At 39.4% G+C, this 16,705-nt stretch overlaps 1 protein-coding gene and 1 pseudogene across 2 annotated transcripts in view; both read left to right on the top strand.

Moving 5' to 3' along the window:
• Positions 1–16,705, top strand: part of LOC137260701 (sulfotransferase 1A1-like) — a 189,664-nt pseudogene that overhangs the window by 25,319 nt on the left and 147,640 nt on the right.
• LOC137261645 (transmembrane protein 117-like) overlaps positions 1–16,705 on the top strand; it is a 34,531-nt gene that overhangs the window by 13,530 nt on the left and 4,296 nt on the right. For both annotated transcript variants that reach the window (XM_067799424.1, XM_067799423.1), the window contains exons 2-5: positions 9,294–9,945; positions 12,745–12,980; positions 13,646–13,903; positions 14,960–15,089. In XM_067799424.1, the coding sequence (XP_067655525.1) occupies positions 9,390–9,945; positions 12,745–12,980; positions 13,646–13,903; positions 14,960–15,089 (1,180 nt within the window). In that variant the 5' untranslated portion in view covers positions 9,294–9,389. The remainder of the gene's footprint in view (positions 1–9,293; positions 9,946–12,744; positions 12,981–13,645; positions 13,904–14,959; positions 15,090–16,705) is intronic.

Below are 16,705 nucleotides of genomic sequence, written 5' to 3'. Positions count from 1 at the left end.
CACTTACTTGTTTAATAAAAATGGTATTACACGGAAGGTCGTTTAGTATCCCCTATTTGTGAAATTGGTATGTAATTGGAACACTAAACCTCAACAAGCTACCAACAGCTTTGTCCCCTTTTATGATTTGTTTAGATGTTTGTGTTTCTGCGATATTATGAATCGTTACTTTGATTTGGCAATTACGTTTTTACAACACATACTGTGCCTTTTGTCTGTTAGAATGAATTTTGAGACATTCATTTTCATTGCTTGTTCCTTATAGGTATTGCCTTTTAGGTCTTTTTTCAGAAAGTTGCTGTGCTTAACTGTCTGTTTTTTTTATCAAGATGCTTTAAATATCAGATTTCACAGACAATTTTGTGACATTTTTCTTAAGAAATTGATTGTCGTAGATAAAGGAACATTGTTTTAAGTAGTTTTATCTTTAGCAGTGCTTAAACTTGTATTCTAAAAAGTTAAGTCCCAGGCTTTAACCTCTTCTCCCATTAATGCCCCAGACTAGAAGTGTTCAGACCACAAACAACTTTACAATATCGGGCACCATGACAGCAAATCAATTTATCTGCATGAATATTGACCATATTGGCTGTGTGACAAAGTCATTGTTGATTCTCTCATCCGATGATATTCTGCAGTGACCCCTGTTGTAGTGGTTGTCTGGCCAATGTATATTGACCATATTGACACAGGGCGATATGAGACTTTAACACTTGGAGGAGAAGGAGTGGTGGGGTTTTGTTGGTAGAAAGGATATTTCTGGGGTTTGCAGAGGGAGGAATATTGCTGGGGTTGGCAGAGGGAAGAATATTGCTGAGGTTGGCAGATTGGAGGAATATTGCTGAGGTTGGCAGAAGGTGGAATGATGGGGTTGGCAGAGGGATGAATGTTGCTGGGTTTGGCTTTGGGAGGAATATTACTGGGTTTGGCAGAGGGATGAATGTTGCTAGGGTGGTTGGCAGAGGGAGGAATGTTGCTGGGTTTGGCATTGATAGGAATGTCACTGGGGTTGGCAGATTGAAGGAATGTTGCTAGAGTGGTTGGCAGAGGGAGGAATGTTGCTAGAGTTGGCAGAAGGATGAATATTACTGAGGTGGTTTGCAGAGGGAAGAATGTTGCAGGAGTTGGCAGAAGGATGAATATTACTGAGGTGGTTTGCAGAGGGAAGAATGTTGCAGGAGTTGGCAGAAGGATGAATATTGCTGAGGTGGTTTGCAGAGGGAGGAATGTTGCAGGAGTTGGCAGAAGGATGAATATTGCTGAGGTGGTTTGCAGAGGGGGGAATGTTGCAGGAGGTGGCAGAAGGATGAATATTGCTGAGGTGGTTTCCAGATGGAGGAATGTCGCTGGGGTAATATCGCTGGCAACATGGGAGCATTTTCAGGGGTTGACAGTTGGGGAATGTTGCTGGAGTCGTAACTGTGAAACATTGGTGTGACTAAAAAGGAGAACATTGGCACAGCTGTTCAAGCATTGTGAGTTTAGTAACAATGATATAACAACAATGCAAATTATTCAAATTTGATCAATGTGGCCAGTCTGCTGGTATACCTATATTTCTTCATAGAACTAATTTTACTGGTTATATACAAGAGAACATATAACTGAACCCTGCTTCATTGAATAATGTGTGAAAGCACTAAGTCAGGCTTGTTATTACTAAGCCACATGTTGCTGCAGATACCTGTCACTTTGTGACATATGTCATGTGACACAGTTCAACAGTACATGGACATGCAAAAAAGTTACCAGAAACAGTTGTATACTCAAAACAATTTTTGCAGAATCAATTTTTAGTAAATGTCTGAACACTTGATTAAAAATACCCAGTAATCTGGAGTCAAGAAGAAGGAAGAGAAAATATGTTGAATATAAAACACCCCACCCTTCCCCCAATCCGTTTTGCCCAAATAAATACCCTGTGTGAACAGTAGCATATGAATTTGTATTCAGTGGTTCAAAATGTTACCAGGAGCTCTAGTTTTATCATTATGATTGTGAAAAACTGTAGCGATGATAAGGGGAAATAGGTTATGTTCGCAGGGTGATTTCAGCATTGTACTGTCGAGCATGATCAAAGAAATTACATCTACATCTGTTAAGCTAAAGGTGCAGTTACGAGTGTTGGCTGAAAAGTTCTAAGCCTCACTGTGAAAAAAAGTTACAAAGTCCACGTTTGTAATTGATTTTTCTACATAGTCCCCTTCCAAGTTCACACACTTTTGCCAGCGATGCTGCAAGGCCCGAATCCCGGTCAGGAAGAAATCTTCTTCAGCTACCCTAAAAAACTCAGTCACAGCGGAAATGACGTCATCATTACTTGCAAAATGGCGACCTGTGAGTTTTTCATTTTGGGAACAGGTGGAAGACAGAAGGAGCCAAATCAGGTGAATAAGGAGGATGGTCAATGAGTTCAAAGCCACAATCGTGGAATGTTGACATGGCCACCACCGATTTGTGAACAGGCGCATTGTCTTGGTGGAAGAGGACACCTTTAGCGATCATCCCTCGTCGTTTGGCTTTGATTGCTTCTCGCAACTGGTTCAGTAGATCAGCATAGTATCTGCCGTTGATAGTTTGACCTTTTTCAAGATAATCAATGAGCAGAATACCCCTGGAATCCCAAAAGACTGATGCCATCACCTTTCCAGCTGAAGGAGCAGACTTGGCTTTCTTCGGAGCTGGTGAATCAGGATGCTTCCAATGTTTTGACTGTAGTTTTGTTTCTGGTTGAAAGTGATGTATCCAGGTCTCATCCATGGTTACAAATCGTGCCACAAAATCATCGGGATCTGCTTCAAAACGACGCAAATTGTCATGGGACGTCTGGAACCTGACACGTTTCTGTTCTGCTGTCAAGAGCTTTGGCACCCATCTTGCAGAAACTTTAGTCATTCCTAATTCGTTGGTGATAATATGCTCAACGCTCTCATGAGAGAGGCCCACTACACTAGCAATATGTTGAGTAGTCAATCGTCGATCATCCATCCACATATCGAGCACTCGCGTGATGTTTTCTGGAGTGGTTGCTGTTGAAGGCCTTCCTGAGCGTGGGTCATCATCAAGGCTTTGTCTGCCACGCTTAAATTCTGCAGCCCACGTCTTTACTGTGGAAAATGAAGGAGCATCATCCCCTAGAGTGGAGACCATGTCAGCATGTATCTGTGTTGGGGACATCCCTTTCTTTTGCAAGTACTTGATGACTGCCCTGTATTCAGTTTTGTCCATTTCTGATGATTTCAGAGGGTAGGTTTACCAAAAGAGCTGTAGTTGAGATAAAACTATTAGTACGTCTGTAGTTCTTGTGTCTATGATTCACTAAATGATTGTCCTCATTGGTGGCAAACACCTGTCTCTACCTGAGAACTTTTCAGCCAACCCTTGTAGTAGAGTCGATGCTTATATTAGGAAATCATGTTTTTGATTACAACTTATGGTATGGTGGAGAAGGCCATCCATATTTGTTATGTGTGGCTCATCTCAGACCTCAACCAGCTAATGAGGGGTGGGCAATAGGAGCAAACTTGATAAATATGAATAGAATTTATTTCATAAATATGAATCGAATTTATATAAAAAATGTTTGGCCATTATTAGTGGTGTCCTGATGATTGAAATAATTGAAAGTCAATCAAAGGAAGGATTAAAAATGATTATCGATTGTAAGAAATATATTTTTGATTAATCAGTATTTGTTGATTTACTATGACACACTTGAATGAAGTAAACTCACCATTAAATATGACAAATATTCATTAGCAAACATGTGCTTGACAATGAAAACCTATGTACATTGTAAACTTTTAACCACTTTTATTTTTCATTTATTATTCCGGAGTCTTCCTTGCATGCATGCATTTCATTGCATGACAGTATTAGTTTTAACAAACGTTCATCTGATATCAGGAAAACCTGGAGAAAACCTATTAAAATTGGTGATTGCATTAATAACGTATCTATTTCAATTATAATCAATAATTGTTCACCACAAGTCCTCAGATAATGGACAGTTGATTTGCTTTCTGATTCCCAGCATTAGACATAATTGTATAACTCAGTTTTACATGGCATGCAAATATGAGTCCAGTACACACAGATGTGGAGAATGGGAAAAAAATCCCAATTCATTGTGCCCAGAGGGATGCGCAATATTATACTCACACAGCCCACAACACATTAATGACTTAGCTAAGTTTTTGGCTGTTTCTTTCAGAGCAGTTACATGCATCATTTTGCCCATAAGGTCATATGATTAATGATTCATTCCAGGCTCAGAGGATGCGATCAAAACATAGGTCTCCAAACTGTTACTTCAGTGTACAGGACTCTCATAATGCCTGCAAGGACCACTGAAACTAATAATTAGAGATCCCCAGGACATGCACCATTTCACCCATCAGTCCACATGATCAATGAATCAATTCAGGTTCTAAAGATACTATCAAACTATACTTCTCTAAACCATTACTTCACAGGGCCCTCCTATCGCTTGCAAGGACCACTGAAACTAATAATTAGAGATCCCCAGGACATGCACCATTTCACCCATCAGTCCACATGATCAATGAATCAATTCAGGTTCTAAAGATACTATCAAACTATACTTCTCTAAACCATTACTTCACAGGGCCCTCCTATTGCTTGCAAGGACCACTGAAACTAATAATTAGAGATCCCCAGGACATGCACCATTTCACCCATCAGTCCACATGATCAATGAATCAATTCAGGTTCTAAAGATACTATCAAACTATACTTCTCTAAACCATTACTTCACAGGGCCCTCCTATTGCTTGCAAGGACCACTGAAACTAATAATTAGAGATCCCCAGGACATGCACCATTTCACCCATCAGTCCACATGATCAATGAATCAATTCAGGTTCTAAAGATACTATCAAACTATACTTCTCTAAACCATTACTTCACAGGGCCCTCCTATTGCTTGCAAGGACCACTGAAACTAATAATTAGAGATTCCCAGGACATGCACCATTTCACCCATCAGTCCACATGATCAATGAATCAATTCAGGTTCTAAAGATACTATCAAACTATACTTCTCTAAACCATTACTTCACAGGGCCCTCCTATCGCTTGCAAGGACCACTGAAACTAAAAATTAGGGGTCTTTAGGACTCAAGGTAAAACCCTGGCAACTTATGTTGGGATCTCTTAGTAAGAGTTGTGAAATAGATTCGTGATGTAGGTCTCTTCAGAAACAACTTTCTGATATCAGGGGTTCAATTTTTTTTTTTTAAAGCGACTTGCCACAGGGCAAGTGACTTCAAGAAAGTAACTTGTCCCGACTAATTTTCCACTTGTCCTAATTTTATGACACAAAGTTTGATGTTAATGTTTACTGGACTACTTATCGAAGAGTGATAAATTTCAAAGAACGATAGCTCTTATTTACTATTATTGCGAAATTTAATAGCTACAATATGAGCAGATGTGAAATGAAATCCATGTTTATTTGCAGTTTGAAACCATAAGTGGAAATTATCTACTAGCCCACAACAAGTTAGATACCATTATTTGATTACCCAAAATGAAAACTGACTTCAAGCAATGGGATTTTTGAACCCCTGAATATATGTAGACATGGGGAGTTCAAGCTGGGTTTTGCTGCAAGGGTAACTGTATAACATAGCTGCATATATTTCCATAGCAGGCGGAAAAATTGAGAAACATTTATTTTACATTGCTGTGCAGTGCAGGCAGGAGACTGGAAACACAGAAACGTTTTCAGGAAACCTTTGTGATGTTTTGATGTGGAGTGGCTTTAACTGAGATGGGATGCTGGGATGAACCTTGGAATTTTTTGGGAGGTGGGCCAGTGCCCCACATCGTTAATATGTGTGGGCCATACTGCATGATTGGAAGGTCCAAGTACCCCATCAGGTTAATTTAGCTGGGCCTCTTCTAGTTTTGGGTGGTTTCAGTTTCAGCTGAATATGTATGTTAATAAATTGTTTTGATAAGCTTGTAATTTTTTCTGAGACATGTCCATACTAGTTCATCATGAATGAAAACATGAAACCGAAAATAGGAAAGATCTTTAGAAACACATGGTTTCATTGGCTGAACTGACAAAAAAAATAATGAATGTCAACTTCTTCTTTATTGTTTACACAGTGTCTCAGTGCTATTCCTTGCCCCTTCATCAGGTGAATTTGAACAAGACACACACAAAATTTATGTAAGTGGCAATTCATATTTTGATCCGGAAATGCCACAGAATGCATGATATCCTAGGTTCGTCTCCTGGGATGTGATTGTGCTCCATACAGTTGCGCTTTTTCCTTTGTACTTCAATCATATCTATTAATAATCTTGAATCTCCTAGTGAAATATGTAGTGTGAATTGTAGTGAATCCTAAAAGGGGTGAATCCTAAAAGTGATCACATTATGTTTTATTGTTTCAGGATTTTGTCCTACTTATATAAGGATGATCTTGCCATACCTATTGAATTACTACTATGATTGTAGACTTACATAGATCATTCTGTCTCACAGTTTTTGAACTGCTTTATGTTCCCTTCCGTCCAGCTTCCTCTTCAGTGCTAAATTACTTAATGAAGTAAGTCTAGATTTCATTAGGTTTAGGAAGCAAACAGCTGGTGCTGGTGTGATTCTGCTGTTTACAGCCTGCATTGTTGCATGTGAAAAGTACCTGGTACAGGTTACATTCAGTCACAATTTGCACCTCATTCAGGTAACAATGAATGCCTCAATACCTTACAGCTGTCATTGTATGTATTAATGTGACCAGAAGGGAGTGAGTGAGTTTAGTTTTTCACCGCACTCAGCAATATTCCAGCTGTATGGCAGTGGCCTGTAAATAATCAAGCCTGGACCAGACAATCCAGTGATCAACAGCATGAGCATTGATCTGCGTAATTGGGAACCGATGACATGAGTCAACCAAGTCAGCAAGCCTGACCACCCAATCTTACGACAAGCATAGTTGCCTTTTATGCCGAGCATGGGTTGCTGAAGACCTATTCTACCCCAGACCCTCACAGGTCCTGGAAGTAATGTGTTTTACTCAGAGTGACTTGTGTACTCATACATCAGTTATGACAACTACCAGTAATCATAAAGACTGAGATGTATAAATAAGGACAATGCAAAGCTGAAACAGAAGTATTCATCATTTATCATGATGGAGGTTTCAGTGAGTCTGATACTGAGTACTTGTCATGGAAATTGTTAAACAAGTATTTATCATGTTTATATTCCATTTTATGACCAGTTGTTTGATATGGTGCCCCCAAATTTTGTTGGCGCAGTCAAACCAACAAGCCAGGTTGCACTCAGTGCAGGTGCTGATAGTTAAGAAATGTTGCCAGCCCTGTATTCAAAATAGGAAATTGAAGTATGGTGTTAAAATAAGGTAATTAATGAATTACTTGTAGTAAGGTAAACCTAAATATTGTGCAAGAGCAAATTTAGGAAAACCATGACTTGATGGTCACTGTTCATTCGTTTAGTGTTGCTGCCATCTGAATCACAAAAGCAGGAAAGAATGACATTATTCATTGGCGGAAAGCATTCTCTAGACCAGTCATATTTAGTGTTAGGTAAATGGGTAGGTTGATCTGTGGAAGTTACAGTTTGATTGATCATGAACTATACAGACATCATCTGGCTACCACAATTGTAAATTATTTTCTGAAATACGTCCCATAGTCAATGACATAATCCAATATATACCCTTGGAAAATGTACTGGTACACACTACCGGCTATAAAATAAAGCTGTAAAGCCCGCCATGAAACTAGCATGCTGGCTCACCTTCAGAGGGACAGACACTATTTCATACACTGCTATGACCTCTTGACCCTTGACCACTGCACACCATCCAGACTACACCAGCTTAATGGTTGGGTTTCTCTTAGCTGGACTGGTGATTAATCTTATTATCCACCAATCGGTGATATTTGCAGATGTACTGATTTTCTGCGGTAACCGTGGTAACCTAGTAGAGTCACATTACCCGGAGAGTTCTCTCTAATTGCTGTATACATGGTTATGAGAGAAACACTCTCATTTTCATATTGTAATAGACGACATTGTTTCACTTGTCATTGTGTTGGCATCACCCCATGTTGGCATCTCACAGACAGTGCAATGTATTGGCCTTTGTGTATAATCCTAATTCAATCAATTAGTTTTATTGACCAGTTTACTGATCATAGTGGGGGACCATCTAGTCTCCCGTAATAAATGAAGAAAGACGTCAAACTCAAAACTAGAATGATTGGGCCAGTCTGAAATTAAGAATTGTTCCTGATTATTTTTGTTGTTACCTATGTATATTGAATTAAGATGACTTTCATGACTGTAACTAAATGTCAGTATACAGTCCAGCAGGAATATCTTTACTGATTGTTCCCATGTTGGGGATGAATAAAACGGGTATCATCAAAGTGTGGCCACACTTCCTTGAGCGATTTGTCCCAGCAGCAGCTGGAATACGTATTTGTTACTGGTTAGGATTGGTCTTCAGTAACCTGTGTTTGTCATATGGGACGACTAACAGGATGGGGTGGTCAGACTCGCTGTCCTCATTGACAAGTCATTGTAGCCCAGTTGTGTGGATCAATGCTCAAGATGTTGATCACTTGATTGTCTAGTCTTCACTTGATTGTGTACAGACCACCACCATGTAACTGGAATATTGCTCAGTGCTCGGTTAAGCAACAAATACGAAATACAAAACAAACTAAATGGATCAGCTTTCAGTGCTCAGTGACTTGCTTGTTAAAGTAAAGCAAAAATGAAATGAAAGTCATTATGTGTCTTATTTACATTAGGAAACAACAAATATGAATTGTTTTTAACAGTACCTCCAATATCTCACCTTCATTTGAACATAAATTCTCTCAATCGGCATATTTGGCTTTATGTCGTGTATATTATTTTCTTCTACTTCCTCAGGGAGCAGTGGGGTATGCTAGTGGTGAAAGCATTTCCTCATCATGCTGAAGACTCGGGTTTGAGTCCCAACATGGGTAGTATGTGCAAGTCCATTTCTGATGTCTCCCACCATGGTACTGCAGGAATATTGCTTATAGGGGCATAAAACCATACTCACTTACTCACTTCCTCAGATCACTGAAGTTTCATATTTATGCTGAAAGTATTGAAACATCAGTGCTGACTGGAAATTTTGTGCACTTTGGCAAGTTCTAATCCGTCACTTAAAAGGAGAGCTTCAGTGCAGTGGCACTATTTTGGGGTTGATGTTACGTGTGATTTTTTAGTTTTATCCTGTTGTTTTCAGGAACAGAAAGAGGACAAACAGGATGACCCCGACAAACCTAAGCTGAGTGTTGTCAAAGACTCCGAGGTCATACAGGTGGAAATTACTGAAAACGACATGAAGCCCAAGAAAACAGATTCGGAAGTCATTGAACAGAAACAGCCTCTGAATACAACTGAAACTGAAAAACCTGACAAGCCCATTGAGCATGTCGTAGCCCCGATTGCCAGTTTCGAAACCATTGAACTGGATGACGAGGTCGATGGTGAAGCGGACAAGTCTGATTGTAAAAAAGGAACCAATGAAGAGAACAGCACAACAAAACCTGAGGATGGAGATGTTAAGTCTAAACAAACAGGGACTGACGAAGTTGATGCAGCGAGTGTTTACTCCCTGTTTATGGAGAGAGATTTCCGTTACTACTTTCAGCACCCATACTGCAGGTTGTTTGTGGCCTATTTTGTAACATTTTGCAATTTTCTCATTTATGCTGAGGATCCTGTTGCGCACAGCCGTAAAGAATGTTCCATTCCAGTCATCGGAAATGACTTTGCTTTTGTATGCACCCGCTATCCGTCGAATGCATGGAGCCTGCTAAAGGTGTTTCTGTGGATTGTGGCAATAATATTAGGATGCATTATTGGGAAACTCCTCTTTCATAAAATTATTTTCAGTAAGTATCGTAATGATCATAAGGAATTTTGGGTGTTGTGATAGATCATTTTGAAGTGCTCATGATATATGATGTTCAGCTGTGGTAAATGAAAAATGATCATTCTTCATGGTTATAGCAGGTATGATAGTTGTAAAGTGTACAAATATATTTATGATTGAAGAAAATTTAACTTAAACATTTTTGGTTAGCTTTTGGTTCAACAGTTGTAGATGCTATGACTTCTCAAGGTCATTTGTGTATTATGAATGCTTTTCTACCATATCAGTAGAGATAATTAGTTTGGGTTGGGGATTTCTTTTTCAAAAGAGAACTGGCAGGTTTAACTTTGCCTAACAGAATTTGTTTAACTTGACGTCTTCATGACCTTATCATGTTGCTGCTTTTGTAACAACAGGCAGTATGTATTAATGTCATTTGTCCTATTAATAGTTGAATAATACCACTAATTACACTAATTGTCCATCTGATCCAGTTGACTATAAACATGATATTCCCCTCAACTAATTCTATCTCTAGAAGTGATTGGGCTGATCACAGGTTTCTTTTCCAGTTCACTTGCATCGCATATTTTAATTTAAATGTTCAAGAAAATATAAAAAGAGACAAATTATGGGCATTCCTTGTAGACAAATCATGAAATTTGTGAATCATTTCAGAATCAAAGGATCAAATTCAGGCTAATTTGGGATTCAAATACCCCCTCCATGGTTCCAGTTTGACAAGATTTTAGGTGCAATATATTCTAGGTATTGAATGAGGATTGCATGCTCAGCACATATGTATTTTGAATCTCTTCATGTAAGCGTGTGAGAATTTTTCACGTTTTGGAAAGGTTCTGCCTCATGGTAAACCAAATACAAACAATTTCTACTTTATGATTACCATAGTGACATTGGTATTTATCATGAGTAGTAATTTTCTCATGATCTCAGTTTTCATCTCTCTTATTTTGGAAAATCATTCAACTCTTCAGCCAATATGCCACCATTCATGTTTCTAGTTTGAAAGTGCATGACTCCAAAGTCCAACCAAAGTGCCAAGTTTGTGGCATTGTCCAGTATTGACCTTTCTGTCCATACTGATTAGGTTATTTGTATTTATGTATTTAGTATTTACCTCCATTACGGGCGAAGATTTATAATGGGCCAGTCTTCAGTACACATGCTTCTTGTGCTGTAAGATACACCGAACAGCATCAGGTGATCAGGATCACTGAAATGGTTGATACGTCATCGTATCCCAATTGCTTAGATATGCTGTTTATTACTTGATTGTGTGGTCCAGACTTGATTATTTACAGACAGCAGCCATATAGCTGGAATATTGCAGAGTGTGGCATTAAAAAACATCCAGCCAACCATTTCAAAATTGATTATTGTTTTTAGCAAACTTGTCCATAGTAAATGGTTGTTAAGCTTAAACAATGTCAAAAGTAGGGTGTAATTAGACTTGTACCACGACACCGTGAACATGCATATTGTTGCATGTTAGCATTTGTTTAGAGTTTGGTTTGTGTGTTTGTATTCAGGAAAAGACAGCCCACGAATTCCAGCTTGACATTTGCCCTGAACAAAGACATTTGCCCTTTAAACAATTTTCCTGAACAATGAATAATACACAATGCTCCAAAACATTAATTGGCATTGTCAGGGTCTCTACTTGAGATGCAAATCTATTTGAAATGTTTGCAAAATTTTCATCATCGCAAAACTGCTTGAATTTGCAAAAGAAATCCCCTTTAATTGTTTGCAAAAGATTCAACATCCAAAAACTGTTTGAATTTGCAAAAGAAATCCCCTTGAATTGTTTGCAAGAAATTCAACATCACAAAACTGCTTGAATTCCCTTGAATTGTTTATTCCTGGCACTGATGGTGGCATGTACATCTGCTTCCAAAGGTTTCCCTCCAAAGGTTTCCCTCCAAAGGTTTCCTCGATGTTTGATTGGAAGGTGAATTATTAATGACAATCAAGGGCTGGTAATTTGCAGTAATTGGAACAGTGGAAATGTGGGACTAGGTAGCTTTATGGAAATGTGAACCCTGGTGACACAAAGGTGTTGAAGCATCGTGACTGCTGATACTGATATTCTAAGTATGATGTGGAGTCCTAAAACTCTGGAGTGTTGTCTTTGGCTGTTCTGCATGTTGAATGCTCTCTGAATCGTCAATTATTCTGTTTGTCATATCATAGACTATTTTGTTTACAAAAGATGATGTGGTCTTACTTTTTTGGAAGGGATGGGGTAGCCTGGTAGTTGAGGCATTTGCTCATCACACCAAGGACGTGGATTCAATTCCCCGCATGGGCACAATATTTTGAGCCCATTTCTGGTGTCCACTGTTGTTATATTGCTGGAGTATTGATAAAAGTGTTGTAACACTATATTCCCTCTTTTTGTACATAGTCATACATGCAGCACAGATTAAATCAGTTCCTGTGTCATGCCAGAAGCATCATGATCCAGGTTGTAGTAGTAATTTTGTAGATGAAAATTTTGCTGGTGTGATATTAATTATTCATTTTAGGTTTTACTCTGTTCATGACACAATACAGCCAAAATACAAGGTTTAGAATGATTTAATTTACTTTGATACAGTAGAGTAAAATATATCATGATGTGGTACTGGTCATTTATTTTAATAAGTGGGCAGTGGGAACATTTGCTGGAATATTGTTAAAAGTGGCATAAAGCTGAATGAGCTCATTCACTATTATAAGAAGGATGTGTAGATTTGCTCTGAGAATTGTTTTAGAGCTGATTATAAAGCTTCTGTATAGTAATATCATCTTTCAGATCGACTGTTTAAGCTGAAGATGTTCTCCAGCAACCAGGGCTCGTGGATGACTATGTTTTTCTGTGTCATCTTGTGCCTCTTCATTATATCCTGGCTGTATAACGGCTTCCTCATGATCGGCGGTGATTCTACGGAGCAGTGGAGGATCTCATCACTCATGGGCATCTCTAACTCCTTCTTCACCAAGGCTGCCGCATGTGGCACTTGGTGTGGAGATTTCTTCACTGCTTGGATGGTAGGTTGTCATGGGAACACTACAATTCTAACTTGTTTAAGGAAATTAATTTTACGAAGATACACCTTTTCAGTATGGACATATTTATAAATTTTAGTGTCATTTAACCTGGTGTCAGAAAGTTATATTGCTACATCGAATTGTTATGACGTGACTACTCAAGAAGTGTCTCAAACTGTTTGATGTTGTTTGCCCAATGAAAATGACCTGTGCTGTTGTTTGCCCAGTGACCTGTAATGTTGTTTGCCTAATGACCAGTGGTGTTGTTTGCCAAAAGACCTCTGATGATGTTTGCCTAATGACCTCTGATGATGTTTGCCTAATGACCGGTGATGTTGTTTGCCCAATGACCAGTAATGAAGTTTGCCCAAAGACATCTTATGTTGTTTGCCAAAAGACCTCTGATAGTGTTTGCCTAATGACCTCTGATGACGTTTGCCGAATGACCTGTGATGTTGTTTGCTCAATGACATGTGATTTTATTTGCCCAATGACCACTGATGAAGTTTGCCCATTGACCTGTAATGTTGTTTTGTCAAAAGACCTCTCTTGCTGTTTGCCCAATGACCTTTGATGTTGTTTTCCTAATGACCAGTGATGTTGTTTGCTCATTAACCTATGATGTTCTTACTCTCTTCAACTGAGACATTTCTTCAATCCTCAAGGTCACAGATATCATGCTACAAGAGAAGTTGTATCCAACTTGGGCACCAAGGGTCCGAGCGTGGTGGATAAGACGATATCACCGTATCATCCTGTTCTGGGTCATCACAACCTGTACGTCGTTTATCGTCATATTTGTAATAGCGACGGACTACATCAGCTGGGATAGGCTGAACCATGACTTTCTACCAACCAATGAGATGTCCCGGTCTTTCCTTGCATCGTTCATTCTCGTAATGGACATGATCATCGTTATGCAGGTGAGATGCTTCTGTAGCAGTAACTGAAAATTATGTCCTTTTCTGTACTTGGCTCTGTTACAAATGTTTGATGGGCTTGCTAAAGAAGATCCAAGTTTGAATTACCATCATGGTTACAGCACTATTCTGGTGTCTTTCATCCTAAACGCTGCTCTAAAATCCCTTAAAGCAGCATAAAACTTCACTCACTCACTCTCTCTCTCTCTCACTCACACCTCTCATTCACTCACTCCTCACTCGCTCATTCATCTCTCACTCCTCACTCACTCACTCACCAACTCACTCACTGAAACACAAATCACGTAAAACTGTGATACAGTAGTGAATAGAGAAATTTTGCAAAGAGCACAATCTGAGACCTTGTTCATAACCAGATGGTTTCTGTGATGGCGTCATGAGACGTCATTGTTGAGTATTCAATAGCAATTAATCGATGGTGGAAACAACAAACCATCAATGCATCAGTTGTATGTGTGACCGTCAGTAGTTTAATAGCTGACTATATTTTTACCAAATATTTATATTGTTTTGCATTTTTGCATGTATTGAGGTCAAAGGTCATTTCTATGAAATAACTGCAACAAATACTTTGTTTTACATAAAAACATTATAACCACATATGGCTGTTGAACAAAGTAGGTCTCAGTTAGGTAGGTCTAAGTTCAGTTATCTGCAAGGGTGCTGTGTTTGAAGCCCTGTTTATGGTGTCTCCCTGGCATGCTATTGCTGGAATATTAGTGCACTCACTCACTCACTCACTCACTCACTCACTCACTCACTCACTCACTCACTCACTCACTCACTCACTCCTCACTCACTCACTCACTCACCACATGCCTGTCATGCTAGAAGAATTATGTTTGCAAGACATTGTAGGTCAGTCGAGGATCATATGATTAGGAGTTCAAATCATAGAGTAGGTTTCTTAGTATTTCAGCACCCCACAATGCATACAGAATTGTCCAAAGTCAAAACAACATTCCTCCCAAATTAAATTGATGCTTAAATCCTGTCCAGGTTGTATCACTAAACTCAGTGTAATCTGTCTGTGTGCAGGACTGGGATTTCCCCCATTTTATCAGCGCCATCGACATCAAGCTTCCTGGTCTCAACACAGCCCACATCAAGTTCCAAATTCCCATCCCTAAGTTCCTTAGGAAGGAGTTCTACCAAGTCCATATTACAGGTAGGTCAACACTCTCCAGGGGTGCTTCATTGGGTAACAATACAGGTAGGTCAAATCTCCCTAGAGTTGCTTCATCAGCTAACATTACAGGTAGGCTAACATGCTATGCAGGCCAAAGCTTGAGGTGGTTAGTTTAGGTGGTGCTTCTTATGGTCACATGACAATGCAACCAATGGTTAGCAGAGATAGACCTGAACATACTAGACATGTGTGACCTGGTTGCATTAAGATAGACCAAGACATACTTGAGATGTATTAAGATAGACCAGGACATACTTGAGATGTGTGACCTGGTTGCATTAAGATAGACCAGGACATACTAGACATGTGTGACCTGGTCCCATTAAGATAGACCAGGACATACTAGAGATGTGTGACCTGGTTGCATTAAGATAGACCAGGACATACTAGAGATGTGTGACCTGGTTGCATTAAGATAGACCAGGACATACTAGAGATGTGTGACCTGGTTGCATTAAGATAGACCAGGACATACTAGAGATGTGTGACCTGGTTGCATTAAGATAGACCAGGACATACTTGAGATGTGTGACCTGGTTGCATTAAGATAGACCAGGACATACTTGAGATGTATTAAGATAGACCATTACATACTAGAGATGTGTGACCTGGTTGCATTAAGATAGACCAGGACATACTAGAGATGTGTGACCTGGTTGCATTAAGATAGACCAGGACATACTTGAGATGTATTAAGATAGACCAGGACATACTAGAGATGTGTGACCTGGTTGCATTGAGATAGACCAGGACATACTTGAGATGTGTGACCTGGTCCCATTAAGATAGACCAGGACATACTTGAGATGTGTGACCTGGTCACATTACAGATAGACCAGGACATACTTGAGATGTATTAAGATAGACCAGGACATACTTGAGATGTGTGACCTGGTTGCATTAAGATAGACCAGGACATACTTGAGATGTGTGACCTGGTTGCATTAAGATAGACCAGGACATACTTGAGATGTGTGACCTGGTCACATTACAGATAGACCAGGACATACTTGAGATGTATTAAGATAGACCAGGACATACTTGAGATGTGTGACCTGGTTGCATTAAGATAGACCAGGACATACTTGAGATGTGTGACCTGGTCACATTACAGATAGACCAGGACATACTTGAGATGTATTAAGATAGACCAGGACATACTTGAGATGTGTGACCTGGTTGCATTAAGATAGACCAGGACATACTTGAGATGTGTGACCTGGTTGCATTAAGATAGACCAGGACATACTTGAGATGTGTGACCTGGTTGCATTAAGATAGACCAGGACATACTTGAGATGTGTGACCTGGTCACATTACAGATAGACCAGGACATACTTGAGATGTATTAAGATAGACCAGGACATACTTGAGATGTGTGACCTGGTTGCATTAAGATAGACCAGGACATACTTGAGATGTGTGACCTGGTCACATTACAGATAGACCAGGACATACTTGAGATGTATTAAGATAGACCAGGACATACTTGAGATGTGTGACCTGGTTGCATTAAGATAGACCAGGACATACTTGAGATGTGTGACCTGGTTGCATTAAGATAGACCAGGACATACTTGAGATGTATTAAGATA

The sequence above is a fragment of the Haliotis asinina genome, chromosome 14 (assembly GCF_037392515.1).
Source record: "Haliotis asinina isolate JCU_RB_2024 chromosome 14, JCU_Hal_asi_v2, whole genome shotgun sequence".
Classification (NCBI taxonomy): Eukaryota; Metazoa; Mollusca; class Gastropoda; order Lepetellida; family Haliotidae; genus Haliotis; species Haliotis asinina.
Note: the sequence above shows the minus strand (reverse complement) of the source record. Positions and strands in the feature narration are given on the sequence as shown.